This window comes from Melampsora larici-populina (genome assembly GCF_000204055.1).
Source record: "Melampsora larici-populina 98AG31 unplaced genomic scaffold MELLAscaffold_21, whole genome shotgun sequence".
NCBI lineage: Eukaryota > Fungi > Basidiomycota > Pucciniomycetes > Pucciniales > Melampsoraceae > Melampsora > Melampsora laricis-populina.
Genome location: NW_006768785.1, coordinates 905,072 through 921,538, shown reverse-complemented (window position 1 = coordinate 921,538; position 16,467 = coordinate 905,072). Strand labels below are relative to the sequence as shown.

Genomic DNA, 16,467 nt, shown 5'->3' with positions numbered 1-16,467 from the left:
TGAAAACAACGTAGTATCTTTAAAACCTCTTAAACAAGATAGCCTGATTGAAAACAAGTGAAAACAACGTAAAGTATTTAATAAATAGCTCTTAAACATAACAGTCCAAATCAACCACTGCGATTTGCAATAAACTCGGCAAACAGAGCATCTCGCCTGGTCGTATCTTGCCTAAAATTATATACATCTCCTGAGGACTGGTTTTGAGGAGGTGTTGCACGTCCAATCGTCCGATATGAGGCTTCTTGATTGGCTCCAAACTCGGCATGCCACTCTTCTCCATTTACCTTTGAGAAGTTGTGTAAGATACGGAAGCCGAGACAGGAGGCCCCGCCACCTGTTTTCAATTTTCAAATTTCAATTTTCAGTTTTGAATTTTGACTCTCAAAACTTGATTTTTGATATTTCCGTCACATCAACAACCTTATTCGTCTTCATATTCGTTTTTGAACTCTACCTATGATCGCACTGCCAATCTCTCTACACTCAAGCTCCTGAATCTAAACTCACCACTCACTCGGAATCACCTGTTCTCTCAAAAAGCCATCAAATCATGATGCACATCAATGATGTTTGTGATGAGGTACTTGAGCCCATCCTTACCGGGTACTGCGAAGAGCATCTATCACAGGCTACAATGATAGATAGTCTTCTTAACGAACACCACATTCACGCTCCTTTGCGAACCTTGCAGTGTGTTCTCCAGTACTTCGAGCTTACGAATCCGTCTATACCATTGACTGCCGAACAAAAAGAACAAGCTTATCCCTTGATACTCCAATACTATACTCTCGGAAGGACGAAATTGGAAGCGAAGTGTGCAATTAACGATACCTATGTTATACCAATCAATATGTATAATATACGAACAATGTCAAATGAGATGGAGCTCAATTGGCGCCGTGATGATATACAACAAGGTCGCGTGACAGTGGATGAGCTGGTAAATTTATTGCTAGAAGCGATAGAGGGTGAAGATCGAAATGCTGGATATTGCACTATGCAGCAAAACCTTGCTGTGAATCACCATGTACGGATCAATCGTGATACGATCTACAACCTCATGTGTACAATTGACCCTGAAGGTGTTGAACTCCGGCGTCATGGCTGTCTCAAGCGTCGAATATTCCACGTCCCAGGCCCAAATCATCTATGGGCTAGTGATGGACATGATAAGCTCAAACCCTATGGTATTTGTATATATGGATTTATCGATACATGGTCAAGAAAAGTTCTCAGTCTTCGAGTAGGGCGAACAAACAACAATCCTAGAGTTATTGGTCTTTATTTTTTGGAACTTGTGTCTAAACTAGGAGGCTTTCCAGCTATGACATCGACCGATCATGGGACCGAGACAGGTGACATGGCAACATTTCAAGCTCTTATAATGCATGTATATGGTGGCGAGTCTGTTGAAGATGCTATAAAGTCTCATCACTACACAACATCAACCCACAATCAAAAAATCGAGTCACTTTGGTCACAGCTTATGCGAGCAAAGAATACTGTCTTACGAGATGACATCAAGCTGGCAATTGATAGTGGTGTGTATCATCCAAAGGACCCGCTCGAGAGGTAAGCTCTTGATATAACTTTGTTTGTTTGTTACGTGCTAAAGGAATTGGGTCAACAGGGCTTTATTTTTGCATCTTTGGATACCTTTGGTTCAGCGAGTCATGGATTCCTTCATGGACCGAAAGAACTCGTATCGAACCCGTAAAAACAAACTCTCACACCTTCCAACTTCAGTCGCGCCCGATACTTGTTTCTACTCACCTGAAAACTACAATGGTACTCAAGGACTTACTACGGTACCAAGCAAGACTATTGATGATTTAATTTCGGATCAATATCCAGATCATGAAGATCTTCTATGTGTTATGTCACCTCAGTTTTCACATGAGGTATCCACTTTGATCGAACGATTAGGTGTTCAAGAAGATATGATCAATATTAACAATGTATGGGTGGTTTTTAATCGTGTTTTACAACTTTTAAGAGTCATTGATATTGAATGGGACTTAGATGTATCAGACTCTGATGATGTAGTTTGATTTTATTGCTTATTATGTATAGTGTATAGGATACAAGAGCAGAGTGCGAGTTGCTATTCAAGTATTACACATTGAGGTTGTGTTTCCATTCACTGATCAGACCTAGTCCCATCTTTTTACACCACATGTTTTCTTTATGTTGAGATATTAACAACTTGAGGCCTTCGTAATTGAGATTCCCACTTCCAAAGTTTTTGCTGTGATAGAGAGTTTTGTCAGGAAGAAAGCAAGATAGCTCATAACATGAAAGAGAACTCACTCAAGATCGTTAAATACAGGGTCAGTGAGCGTAGTACCAACTCCTTGCAAGTCACAGATGAAGGATCTTCCTTCATTCTCATGCAAGTCGTTATGAATAAGCGCGTGAAGCATCATATGTAATTGATCCCAACTTTTACCTTTTCACATATTGAAGTCTTGATTGCTGACGTATTTTTCAAAAGACCCAACAAGCTCTTCTTCGAAGAGCCAGAAATTCGAACAATCAACATTGTCCATCAGGTGAGTACCTTTGGTTCCCACAGGTTGGACCACCCATCGCTTCACCATCTTGGATGAATGTAATGATGTAAGATCAGCTTCAATCATACACTACATCTGAAAGGACAAAGCATTATGTGACATACTCGTAAGCTCTGAACAAGTTCCTTTTTGACGTGGCTGAACTTGTTGATACCTAAAACCTTCGTTTTGAATCGCTCGATTGCGGCCTCAGCGTGCACATAAGCCTGTGCTTGGCACTGATAGTATGATAAGGAGGTGGGAATTGAAGTTTGTTTTGCTACCACATGATGCACCTTATCATCTAGTAGCAATTCGGCTCGGTAGCAGTCCATGTGTAGGCCTGATCCAATACATGAGGATCTATCAACTCGGTATGATACCGGTATAGGCTTAAATAAGGGCTCTTTATCTTTAGTGATTAATGAAAGGATCCATCCTTTGGTCCAATTCGAAATCGGTCGAACAGGATATGGAAGGATTCTCTTGTCGGTTGTAGCAAGGACTCGCGTATCTCCAAAGCTTTTCAAAGACATTGCTTCAAAGCAATGGTTCATGAGCTTTTAATCAAAAGTCTTCATAAAGAAGAAATATAACTCACATTCATCGATTGATAATTGACCAGCTGAAACCTCATGGATGTTAAGTGGGTGGTGGGATGAATCATCCCCAAGTAAACCACTCTTATTATTATCATCTTCGTGAGCTTTTGTTGAGCCGTCGAGTTTGTCATTTAACTGAACATCTAACTGATCTACTTCTTCTTCGTGGTGTTTTTGGTTGTCCAACTCAAGAAAGTTTTGGTTGGCGAGAGGGACATCATTGTCTTTGTCCAGATCTTCTTGGTTGTTACAGTCGATAATCTCCTGGTTGGACTGGAATTGAGCTTCAATAAGTGCTGGTAATTGTTCAAGTGAGTCGTCTTTGTCAAAACCTTGAAATTGTTCAAGTGAGTCGTCTTTGTCAAAACCTTGAAGAGATTCATCATCCTCTTTGTCAGAGTCATCAGATGAAGATGAGTACTTTGATTTCTTGCGCTTGCGCTTCTTGCAAGAGGGAGCTTCAGGTGAAGAAGATAGCTTAGGTCGAGATGCATCATATCTTTTCATATTGAAAATTAACCCGAACTTAGACTTGTCAAGTCTCTTTTTCTTCTGATACTGGATGAGCTTTGCTTCAATTGTCTCTTTGGAGATTGCAACATTGTTTTCTGCCATGATACAGTAGTTCGCAGAGAAATCATTTGGAAGAGGAAGTATTCCTGATACGATCTGAGCCTTGTTCGGAAATGCAGAAAGTGAGGCTTCTTGTTGATAGTATGTGTAGACCTCATAAGCAAGATTATCGAACCAATCTAAAGGGAAATTCATGTCGACTTTGAAGAGTTTAGGTGTGAGACCATGGACAGGATTCGATTTGGAAAGGCCACTTATATACCAAAATGACATCATTATCTCGACTTCCGAATCCTGATCTTCCGTGTCAGTATTGATAACTGCTTTCCTGACCTTTGGCTTGCCAATAGTTCTCCTTACAGATTGTTGTGCTCAAATGGATCCTTGCAATTGGCCACTTGAAACAGCAGGAACAAGCTGAGATCGATGAGGAGCGGTGAGCTGAGAAGCGTTGGGTATCCCTCCCTCAAATAGATGTGCAGGAAGGGTGGCAGCACTAGAATAGGTTAAAGCTGGAGCTGGATCCAAAGGATGATCCGTGACTTCTTTGCAAAGTTGACATTGAGTGCCGGTAAGGAATCAATAGCATCTCCCGCAGCCTAAGCATTGTCGTTTGGGGCAGTCGCCCTTGTCGGGATTTTCTACCATCCACTTGCATCGATCACAGGTAGGATTTTTCATCTGTGGGAAGCAATTCCCACAGTCAGGGCATTGGTTCTCCATCACTGAAAACACAAAGCTTGATGCAATAGATCCGAATGAAGATTTTAGTATAATAAAAAGTAAGGATTAGAGAAATTAAACACACTAATAATCTTGTAAGCATATAGATGAAAAATGATGAGGAAACAACTACTCGTAGGAAACATCAGAGTGCTTGTAAGTTAATAATTTTTTACATAAAGAATGAAAGTAATCTGTCCTAAAGAGTAGCAAATTGACACGATAGAAGGAAAAAGACATCATAAGACTTTATATAACACCTTATATTGACAGAGATTGACAGTCAACATCAAAACAAAACAAAACAACAGATGAAATTTGATTATTCCAGTATTTATTAACTTGTGAAAGACACTTTTCACAATAGCCTGATTGGATAGGCTTAATCATGATTGACGCAGGGGAAGGCCTCTCAAAAATCGAGTTTTGAGATTCGAAATTGAAAACTGAAAATTGAAAATTGAAAATCAAAATCGAGTGGTGGGACCTCCTGTCTCGGCTTCCGTAGTAAGATGATACACACACGAATCCAAGCATTCACCCGTTTTGCACTTGATACCCCACGTAATAAGATCCTGATCTCTTTTAAAGACTGGAACCTTTCTTTGAGCATGCCTATGCTCTGTTCAATGATCACCCGCCACTTGCTTAACTCTTTGTTGAAAGCGTTTTCGTTATTTGCCAATCGGCGACCCTGGGCGCGTTTGAAAGGTGTAATAACATGTGGAGACAAATTATAGCCCGAATCTGCTAAGAGATATTCATCCTCTTGCAGGAACTCTTCAGGATTGGTGAAGAGCTTTGAGGAAGTTAGTCAGACTGGACTGCATCAAGCTCACAACCATAAAGACTTACTACAGAGGAGCAAAAAACTCTTTGATCGTGAGCAGAGCCACACCAACCAAGCTCGTAGAATCTTATTGTTTTGTGTATGTCACACACTAACATCACATTGAAAGCATAGAAATTTTTACGTGTCCAGTAGTCCTCTGGATTGCTCACCGGTGCGTAGGCAAGTGGTATGAGAGTTCCATCCATGAAGCCGACTGTATCTTTGAAGACGCTGGATTTTATTTCGGCTTTGAGTGTTTCTCGCTCATCTTCATTTGGCCAAAACACCCAGTCTTTTTCGATTTCGAGGATTGCATATATACATCGATGAGTCCAATTTTGGACACTTCCTTCTAAAGAAAGTGATTGGATCAGTGAACAGATCCAAGTTGAACCAAACAAGGAAGCCTACTTGCCTGAGATGTGAAACATGTATGCTAGATGTGAATGATCGCCTCCGTTTCCCGAGGATCCAAGATTTGCTAGAGCAACCAAAAGCTGCCATGGTACCGGTACTTGTTTGTTATTTGATTGACTTTGAAATACTTCACTAGACTGAATCAACTCGACCAATTGCCAAAAGCGTTCCTCGCTCATTCGAGCCTGATTCAGAAAGTACAATAGCAAACATTAGCAAAAAGAAACAAACTCTTGTTCCTCACTCTTTCGAGCCTGATTCAGGAAAAAAGAACATTAGCAGAAAGAAAGAAACTACATACTATAGCTATGAATGAATCACCACCTTCCCAAATTCTGTGCGGGAACGATATGTTTCTTAAATCTTTTCGTTCTCGTGATGGCCGATCGTGAACGTAACGGGTTGAATTCAAAATTTTTAAAGCCTCTTCAAGACGATTGACTTCATTTTGACCTATTCGACGTAGACAACGTCCAAGTAGTACCAGCTTCACAGACTGTGCACTGGCCAAGTGATATTCCAGCGCTCCAAGCAACAAAAGCAACAAGGGTTTCTTAGCCTCAGATTCCTCATCAGTATCATCTTCATTGTCTGCTAGAGCATCTGATTGTTGGTTTTGATGTGTGATGATTGCTTGCAGACACCGAAGCATGAATAAACTTTCATGATTTCTTTTTTTCACAAAAGCCAAAGTGTAAAAGTTCGTGTGTGCAGCATGATTCTTCTCGTTAATTGCCTGATGGATGGACCGTTTCAAAAGTCGACGACGGCTTGTTCGAGGCATTGCAGGAGGAGTGGTCGAGTCGATTCAAGATGAGTGTGGTGATGTGATTTGGTGATGATGTGAGTGGGGATGAGGGGCGTGCTGGTTGATTTAAGTGTGAAGGGTTTCTGGTGTTCTGGAAGAATGGTGCATTCAAAGTTGCCAAATGCCAGAACGCCAGAACTCACCAAAAAAAAAACTTCTGGCGTTCTGGAAAAATCCTTTGGGAAAATTCCAGAACCAACTTTGTATACCCTATATGTAGAGTCCTTCTTGTGATAGGTCTGCTGGATTGATGTCACACTCACTACATACATAGTGAAAGTCACATCAAATCAATCCATATCACAGTTCAAGTTCACCACAGGCACCTTTTTCTTAACCATGATGTGGTGATCAATCCCACTCAGATGTTGACACAATTTTGCTGTTAAACTTGGAGCCAACAATTTTGGCTCAATTTTCTTCATGTTTTTTTGGCTTGTTTCTTATGTATGACCTTGGAGCCCAACCCATCCGTTTTTTTTGCCCAAAATTATTATGTATCTTGTGTCTACACACTGAGCAAGTCCACCTTCATAATATCTTCACCAGGCTGAGGCCAGACTCATCAAATTCCCAGAGAATCACCTATAGTCAATCACACAATTCTTTACATGATGCTGCCTATGTTCCAGTGCAGACAATTTTTACAAGTGAAATGGTGCAACTACAGACTCAGCCTACTGAATTGAGACACCTTAATTTATTGTGTAGAGATTGATGTATTCCTGCAATTGATATACAATATCTCTTCTTTGTTACTCAGCAGGATCTCATCAAGTGAGAATAAGGTATGTGATCTATCAAAAAAAAAAGGATTTGTGGTTTGTAAGGTTCTACGTGCCAAAATTAGGTTTCTTAATGTTTGTTGTCTACTTGAAGCCAAATTTTCCAAAATACTGAGCCTTTAAGATATGTTTGTTATTCACTGTTATCTTTGAATTCAATTCCAAATAGTATGTCTGTATGTGCACACTCAAGTGGATATCCATTCTCAACTTTTTCAATATCTAAATGTGCGTATCTAACATGAGTATTTTGTGCGTATCTAACATGAGTATTTTATTGCAAGTGTCGTAGACTCTCCAATCTACACTGTGACTAGCTATCCTAGGCAAACCCCAAACGACCCAAAAGAGGGAAGCAGAGGTTTCTTGGGGGGGGCCTTCTGCTCAGAAGTGAGCTGAGGGGGGTAGGACTACCTGCACCATAGATGGGGGAGCTCTGAACGGTGGGCTAGGCACCCCATCTACAACATACATACAACACTCAATACAAGTAGGAAACAAAGAGTACTTGCTAAGAACAAATGATATAGAAAACAAATTAAAGCAGGACATGACAGAGGGGACAAACCTCTAACATTTGGGTGGGAAGGTACCTTCTTAACATTCCACCAAGAGGCCAACTTGCAGTGTTGGCCAACATCACTTCTGGACCACTTTCACTCATAGGGTGGAGGGTGGGTGCAAAAAATAAAAAGAGGAAAGTGAGAGAGAAAAAGGGATGATAGCAGCTTCCTGGCTGACCACGTGAGATAGTCTAGAGGCAAGGGGAAGGAACGCACAAAGAAGTTGGGAGGAAAAAAATTTGGAAACAAGTTTTCCAATCCAACATTTTCTACAAGGTCTGTGTACAATGAAAAAGGGTGGCTTTGATATAAGCATACCATTTTCCCAAGAGAGCCCCGCCTCTGTATCTGATCAAGTCTGTCATGGAAAGCAGTGGTACTGTCGTGCCTTTGGGTAACACCTATCATTGAAAAATACAGTTGTTTGCAAAAAGCTTGCCACAGATTCACCACCAAATTGCTCGAGGTTTGCAGGCAAATTTGGGCAAGCTTTTTGAAAACAACTGTATATTCAATTAAATAAGTCTAAGATCCTCTCTACATAGGTAGTCCCCTAATTTAACTAAGCCCCCTTTGAGGCCTACCAAAAACAAGAAAGAAAGCGGGTAGGCCCAAAGGGGACTTACATGGTATCTTGTGTTTCTGGGTGAGGGGTTCAACGGCTTTTGGCCATAAAACTTGTTCTCCTTATAACTTTTTTCCCCCAATTATAACTTTTCATATCCTTTGACTATGTTACAGGCCTGCTTCTGAAACATTGTAAGCTGCCTCTAGAAATGAACACTTGCAATCAAAATCAAAAGTTTTATAAGAGCTCAAAACAAGCTCTTTTAAAATTCAGAAATGACTGACATACTTTTCTTTCAGCGGCTATGGGTTCTGGAAAGAGTTGCGTCCCCAAGATGTTCTTTCATGTGTTTCCAAAGGTCAAGAAGCCTGTGGTTTTAGTTTTAAATCCATTAGATGCCCTGGGATATAATCAGGTATGTTTTGTGAATACAATCAAACTAGCAAAGGAAACATTTTTTCTGAAGCGCATCCTTGACAGGTTTTGGACAAGAGATTAGTGGGAATCACTGCAATCAATCTGAGAAAGACAACCTTCACCAAATTTGAATTAGGTAGATTAAAGGAGCACTACTACTTGTTCATTTTAATGCACCAACCCGGACCCAACCCGGAGATTCTGAGCTGGACCGGGGCCACCCCCCTTCCAGGCCGGGCCGACCCGGTCCGGTAGCCATAAATAGGCAAGAATGGGGGAAAAGAAAGAATTTTTTTTTCCCTCATTCAATTCAACATCACAGTACATTCAATTGAACGTAGATGATCAAGGATCTACAGTCTCAGCAATGCCGCAAAAACACCGTTGCAGCTCTCCTTGCCCTACTTCCACCATCGTCGTTTCGGACTCCGAAGGGCATTCTGATTCTCCTGTTTCGAAAACTCCAAGCACATCAAACGCAGTGAAACTCACCAAAAACCAGAAGTCATGGGTCTGGAAATACTTCAAGACCAAAACTCAGCAAGGTGTTGCTAAGTACGTCTGCCAGGCTGCGAAACCTCCAGGTAGTAATCGCATCTGTGGAGCTGCGATGACGCCTCATCCAACTCAGAGCACGAAATCGTTATCTCGTCATCTCGAGCGTTATCACCAGATCACTGCTACCGCCAAACCTCAACAAGGTGCGATCACATCGTTTCTTGAGACGGGGGCAATTAAGAAGGTCAGTTTTTGAACTTCTACTTCTTTTCGTTTCATCTCCTTTCTTTATTTCCCTTTTTGAACTTCTACTTCTTTTCGTTTCATCTCATTTTTTATTTTGAGAAGTTGACTACTACTGATGCTGTTTATCCATTGCTAGCAAAGATGCTGCAGAAGACTCAAGAAGATCTTGACAAAGCCCTTGGGTGTGAGACATTGGTAATGGCAACTTTACTTCATTCCTTATTTTGCCTCAAGTTCTTCCAGAAGTGGTTTGGTGGAAAGTCTGGAGGTATTCCACTCAAAGCAGAATCTACTATCCAGCAAATTTATTCTGAATATGATTTGAGTTCACCTTGTCAAGAAACTTCAAGTTCCACTCAAGATGACAACCATGCCTCAAGTTCTAATCCGTCTCATGTGAAATCAAGAATGTTTAAGGACAACTCCAAAGATGAGGAAGATGCAGCTGATACAATTGATAAATCTCTGGATAACTACATACTAATGTCTGACAAGATGCACCAAAGAGACTACAATTTATCTGATCCTAAGGGAGCTCTTGAGTGGTGCTCTGTAAGTTGTTTTTTCTCATTATCATACCTCATTTCATCATGATGGCTAATTTTTCTTATTTTAGAAACACAAAAGAGTTTGTCAAGTTCTGGCCATCATGGTGCGGGATTACTTAGCCACCGCCGGATCCCCATTGCCCATCGAGAGAGATTTTTTTGTGTGCGGCTGACGTTTGTGCCAGAAATCATGGCAGTCTTCTCGCCCAAACCATCAAGGCCCTAGTATCCAGTTGGTTATGGTTAAGAGAGAGGGTAATGCTGGGTTCAGACTTTGCTGATCTCACTTCTATATTCAAAGCCTTTGGCGTGGTACTTGATTGAATTTAATATGAAGTTATTTTAGTTACAAAATTATACAAGAGTGGTGGTTCATTTAATTGACTAGAATACAAGTGTTATAGCGTGAAATAAAAAAATGATTTGTGTTTCTTTTTTTAAGCTGTGTTGCGGACAATGCCGGGCACAACACCTTCTATATATTCGGTGTTGCGGTTTTCGGCGCAACGCAGACCAAGTTGCGGAATTTTGCTGCGTGTTGCAGAGCAACACAACAAAAAAAGTGCCCGCTGTGACATGTTGTGTTGCTGGAATCAAATGAAGGTTATAAGGCTGAGGAATGATCTAGTTAGTTAACTAGAAAGACAATAGTCTTAATGACCAATGAGAGCAAGGTAGAAGCAAACCTGAGGAATGATCTATTTAGTTAACTAGAAAGACAATAGTCTTAATGACCGATGAGAGCAAGGTAGAAGCAAACCTGCTCGAAGAGAAGAGTAGAAATCGGTAAAGATTTGATTAACAGCATAAAGACACAGAACAACAAGATAAGTGGATAATAACCTGAGGAATGATCTAGTTAGTTAACTAGAAAGACAATAGTCTTAATGACCGATGAGAGCAAGGTAGAAGCAAACCTGCTCGAAGAGAAGAGTAGAAATCGGTAAAGAAAAGGAGATACAAGTAGTGGATATCCTCGTTCTATTTATACGAAAACTACACTTAGATGCGGTCACAGCAGTTGTCAAGCATTCACAGCAGATGACATCATTACCATCATATGATCACTAACAATATGGTAAAGAGAATGTAAGATGAGTAATGATGAAAAGAATCAATCTTAAGAATCAGATAACCCAAACATATGTCTAAACTTCAATTGCTGGCCCAGGGTTGTTTCTGCCCACTTTTGCCCAATCCCAACAATCCTTGAATGCTCCAAGAAAAGTGGAAGTTCCTATAGGGAACAGCACTGAGAGGTACAATGGCTACAGCAGAAGTATCTATAACCAATCTATAAATTGCGTAAAAGGCTAGGCCTAGCTTATGAAAGCATCAGATCGAGATCAACCTGTTACAATAAAAGACGAATGATAACAACAACAAAAGAGAATAGATGAGGAGGAAACAATAACAATTGGTGCTTCCAATCTACTGAGTAATCCTGTCCTCCTGTCACATACATGAAATGCTGTGTAACATCTTACAAGCCGGTGAAATAGAGCAGACTAGAGCATGTATGAAATCCCCTAGAACTGGGTCCACCAGGGATTTGTTTTTTTTCTATAAGGCTAAGTAGTCATTCTCTCTTGCCTGATACCCTGATATTTGACACAAAGAAACCAAGAACATAAAAGATAATAAGATTGATGAGTTTAGAATTGAAACTTTGGGGGAAGAAAATCACAATTTAATTTTGAGCATTAAAAAAGCTAAGGATCTTTCTTCCAACTTTTGCAATTGAATTTCCTTGGGTTGCTGCTTGCCGACGAGCATATCCCATCATTCGATTTTCTTGGGCTGGTTGTGGATCTGCCCAACCAGTATATGGTTGCATTTGTTCATCTGGGTCAGGTGATGGTGGCGGTCCTAGGTAATCTGGCCGACGATGGCCCGCCTCTTCACAAGTTATTGGATGCCATTTGTGACATTGAGCCATTGATGACGACACACATTCTGGATTGGCGCAGAACGGTTTATCCGGTGTGAAGGTATCACCACAGGTTTTCATATGGGCAGCGCAGTTGCAAACGATATCAAACGTGCATTTTCTCTTGGTATTTATTGTTGGGAACTGTAGTCCGTGTCCACAAAACTCGCAGTTGTGGTTGTAAATGTCGAAAACATTGATGCCGGACTCCGTTACCCATTGAAATTCTGCAACTGCCAAAGTTGAAAGAGCAAAGATGATACTGAGGCTTCTGAAAACAGAAACACTGTTCAAAAGCATCATTTCACAAAACAGACTAATAATCACTCATTAGCTCACTATATTTGATGTGATAAGGTGAAATTCTATCAAACCACAAATGAGAGGAATTTTATAAGCTTACGGAGCAAGTCTAAGGTTTATCCTATGTTCAACCTATTCGGTTTTTGAGTGAGGATGTTCTTTCTGTGGCAATTTACTCAAGTCAGTTTGGCTTGTTTGCAACCTTGACTGGGAAGAAAACCAGGAAGTTTTAAATGCGACTCACACAAAACCTAGGAAACTATATGCTGGGCTGTATATCCAAGGAAAACAGGATGTGATTAGTATTTTGTTGAGTGGCAGAGGTTCAAAGAAAGAAATAAGGTGGGACATTTCAAGATTGAGACGAATGATCAACTAAGATGGATCACGAACACGTTTGGTATGAGGGGAGTGTCTAGTTTTCACGAAGAGGCAGAAAGGCTCCAACTTCTTAGGATGGTTGTCGACAAAAAGATGAAAATTAAAGAATCACCAAGAGCCGTTGAGGATGAGGGTACAACAAGTTTGCCACTCATCAACACCCGTTTAAATAGTCTTTGAGGCACCCTTTTTACATTTGCCACAACAGCTACGTGTCCATAGACTTCTGAAGTTCTGCCTGAACAGGCCACATCGGACACTCAAAAGATACAACGCGTGATATTCTGATCCTTGCCCGTCTATTTCATGATGTTATGATGTCAGAACACGTTTGGATTCCCTTTCATTTCGACACGCTTCACGTCAGCATATTCGGATATAGCCTTCCTTACGTGATGCAAAACAAAGCGTCAATGTTGGCAGGTCACATCAAAGGTTGGAACTGCAATCATCCAATTTTTGCTCTGCGTGATCTCTTATGTGAATTGACATACGGTCTTGATACACAACGACTTTACGTAAGCTCGATCTCTTGAAACCTCAGGACATTGACGTAAATATGAAGCCTTGCCCTCCGCTTTTTTCTGTCCACTTCAACTCGATTTCTTTCTGATTGTCAAACGATATCAAAACAGCTCTCTAAACAGATCCTTACGTACGCCATATGTACAAACGTCACCTGTATAAGGAACAAGCTCATGAGCTGTAAGTCCACGGCTCCGAGTTCCACGAGAGAAAGATGCGGAATCGATGCTGGTGCTGAGCAGCCGGTTCTTATACTAGTCCAATCGTGCACCACGGTCGTGCCACGCAGACGTGAGGTAGTCTACATCAACTTGGACCCTTGCTTGCAATGCTGATCTAGGAATATCGAGAGCTATCGAGAGCCAGTCGTCTCCACAGCAAGGTTACCATCCGTAGCTAATCAATGACACGCACTTCAGCCTGCGCATCTCAGTATGGCCTTAGGTAAGGATGTGCAGTTGCACGTCTCAACATAATGATGATGATTTATCTTCTACGAAATGTATCAATCTCAATCATCTCACATACTCAGCGATCACAGGGGGGTCAGGAAACTTGAGACAGAATGCTCAGTGTTCAAAGCCCCTGAGTGATATCAAGATTCAATTGGCATGTTCCGAAATTGCTAAGAAGAACCAAAACAAGCCAGAGGATAAAAATAATTTTCTACCACCAGTCTCAGAATTAGAATGAAGATCGAACATAAGGTCTCTTTAATCATGTCTATCTTTCTACATGTAAATGAACCGCTGTAGCATTCGAATTGATAAAGACATATTTGAATTGTCCTTACACATTTCAAGCTTTGTTTCTACAGGACTGTGACGAGTGGAGAAAATTTACAACGGAACTTGATACAAAACATTCTGCACAAAATAACTGATTCAATTGGTATGTGTTCCATGTGATGAACTCAGCAAAAAGCAAAAGATCGAACAAAATAATTTCCAATCAATAAGGAAGACAATAAAAAGATGTCGAGAATACCAAAAGCGTTCACATCGAGCTCTTCTAAGAGCTTCTCTAGCTTACCAAACCATGATAGCCAGAGCAATCGTGTCATAATCCAACCAGTAGCACCAGGACCAGTTGAAAAATTTGCACCAATGAAGCCTACTACCCTAGTGTGAGTTTTGATAGTTAATTGAGTAAAGTTAGCCATATGAGTAGCAATATGAATAGCAGTAAAGAAAGCTAAAGCGAACCCCATGAATTTGTGAAACGTTATATTCATCTCAAATGAAATCGCGCGATTGAAAGCTGATCTTCTTGATAGGATGACAAAATTTCTACAAACTGGTAGTAAGACAAAAGCTGCATATTACTGCAGCTGATCTGGCGACAGGGTAGGTGATTGAAAAGGTCAAACAAGCTTGTGATCCGTCAATCAAAAGTTAAGAACTGTGACGAAAATGGATTGAGAATTGGAAGTTAAAATCGAAGTGAATTGAGAGATTTTGAGAGAACGACCTACAAGCTAAAGTGAGAACTAAAAGATGAACAAAGATCCGAGTCGAAGTCAAGATCTTACGACCACTTTCATTTGCCATCCAAGATTTAAAACCAGTCCAACGAGATTCGACTAAAACTCCTTTCTTAATCTGCTTTAGATGTAGCAGATTAATCATTTTGACTTACAGAGCTAATTCACTTAAAATACTTCCTTGATCACCTGGTTTACCCATTAAACCTTGTAATCTTGATTTTCCACTTTCATTTCTTGGTAAGTAAGATGGTTTGATGTGTTGGTCACTCCTGGCGTTGATGCGAATCGATCATCTAAAGCTTGATCTTGATTTTGGTATGCCATTTTTGAAAAAGATGTAAGATGAGTTTTAAGCACAGGTTTTGATTTTGATTGACTTGCCGAACCTGCAGCGGAGGGCATACAATGAGAGTTGATATAATGAAATTGCGGGAGAAGTGATCAATTGAGGTGTGAATTAGAATTCTGTCAGTAGTAGTGAATGGTTCGATTAAACTGAAATGGATATTTTGATGAGGTGTTAGAAAAAGAAGTTTGTGGTCTGTCAGTATTTCAAACAAAAGATGAATATTAAGCATACTTAAAAGACAATGCATACCTTTTCAAGTTGAATATTCAAAGCAGTGATCTCAAGAAGAAGACTCATGACAATTAAAGTATGTACCTTCAAACCAGATCTCCTTCAAACATCAAGGGTGATCCGGGTAGACTATAGGATCAGGGTTCGGCTGATGAACTTCTGACAGGACACAGTTCTGACTTTGTACAGGTTTTTTCTAAGGTCACGTGACCTGAAATTTGCCTCGTCCACGCCATTATCCTAACTTTTTCACCATCATCAAACATCTTCTTTCTCTCATCATCGAGCGCGCAATGCCTCCGGACGCGTCCGACACGGGTCAAATGAACGAGGACGACCCCAGCTCCAATTCGACCTCAGGCTGGACGAATCCGACCGCGTCAAGCCAGAACGACGACGCGATCGCCTCTTTCCTCAAGGGCTCGGAGGGTGGTCTACCTCGAGTCGAAATCACCACCGATAGCCTAGGAGCGACTCCAAAGCGCTCAGAAATCCCACTATTGGCCGAGTTCGCGAGGAAACGGGCGAGAGCGTGCACCCCTGGTATCACGGCTCAAGATCACATCCAGTCGGTGACCGGAACACCTCGATCCGAGAGGATGGCCTGACTCATCCCAGGCTGTGAGGAGGATCGTTCCCTCACAGCCCTTTTGGCTAAACTGGTAGCAGTGGCCAACCATACGATGCAGCTACCCGCGAAGGGCAGGCTAGCAAAACAAGTTCATATTGATGTTGACTCGTGTGCCGACATCTTGGTCTTGATCAATGCCGCATTTGATCAACATCAATTTGAAAAAACGAAGAGAAACCTCTTCCAGAGACCGGCGTCGACCCTTGCAGGCTCCACCAGAGCGGCGGCGCCGTTAAAGAACCTCACCCCAACAAGCTTGAACACGGCTTTTGATTTCCAAGCTTCATCGCTCACCGATAAGCTTGACGTTCTCAGCGAACAAATGGCCATCTTGACTGAGCACTGTATGCCAGTCAAAGCCAATCGTAAACAGCCAGGACCAGGCCCGACCAGCTCCTACGCAGCGGCGGCGTCTAAGAACACCGGCAACCAAACCCAAGCCCAAGCATCAGGCGCAAGAGCAGGTCAGCGACCTGCTCCAAAGCCCAAGGCGAGG

At 41.4% G+C, this 16,467-nt stretch overlaps 3 protein-coding genes across 3 annotated transcripts; all 3 read right to left on the bottom strand.

Annotated features, from left to right (window-relative positions):
• Positions 1–2,118: 2,118 nt before the first annotated feature.
• MELLADRAFT_87523 (uncharacterized protein) lies at positions 2,119–3,925 on the bottom strand (the record flags this gene model as incomplete). Its single annotated transcript, XM_007410599.1, has 5 exons — positions 2,119–2,251; positions 2,314–2,383; positions 2,564–2,603; positions 2,681–3,093; positions 3,157–3,925. 5 exons carry the CDS (start codon positions 3,923–3,925, stop codon positions 2,119–2,121), a joined length of 1,425 nt encoding a protein of 474 aa, XP_007410661.1.
• Positions 3,926–11,825: 7,900 nt separating this feature from the next.
• On the bottom strand, positions 11,826–12,365 carry MELLADRAFT_107091 (uncharacterized protein; the record flags this gene model as incomplete). Its single annotated transcript, XM_007410598.1, has 1 exon — positions 11,826–12,365. One exon carries the CDS (start codon positions 12,363–12,365, stop codon positions 11,826–11,828), a length of 540 nt encoding a protein of 179 aa, XP_007410660.1.
• Positions 12,366–14,187: 1,822 nt separating this feature from the next.
• Positions 14,188–14,959, bottom strand: MELLADRAFT_63694 (uncharacterized protein; the record flags this gene model as incomplete). The annotated part of the gene is made up of 2 exons (XM_007410597.1): positions 14,188–14,563; positions 14,913–14,959. 2 exons carry the CDS (start codon positions 14,957–14,959, stop codon positions 14,188–14,190), a joined length of 423 nt encoding a protein of 140 aa, XP_007410659.1.
• Positions 14,960–16,467: the final 1,508 nt, after the last annotated feature.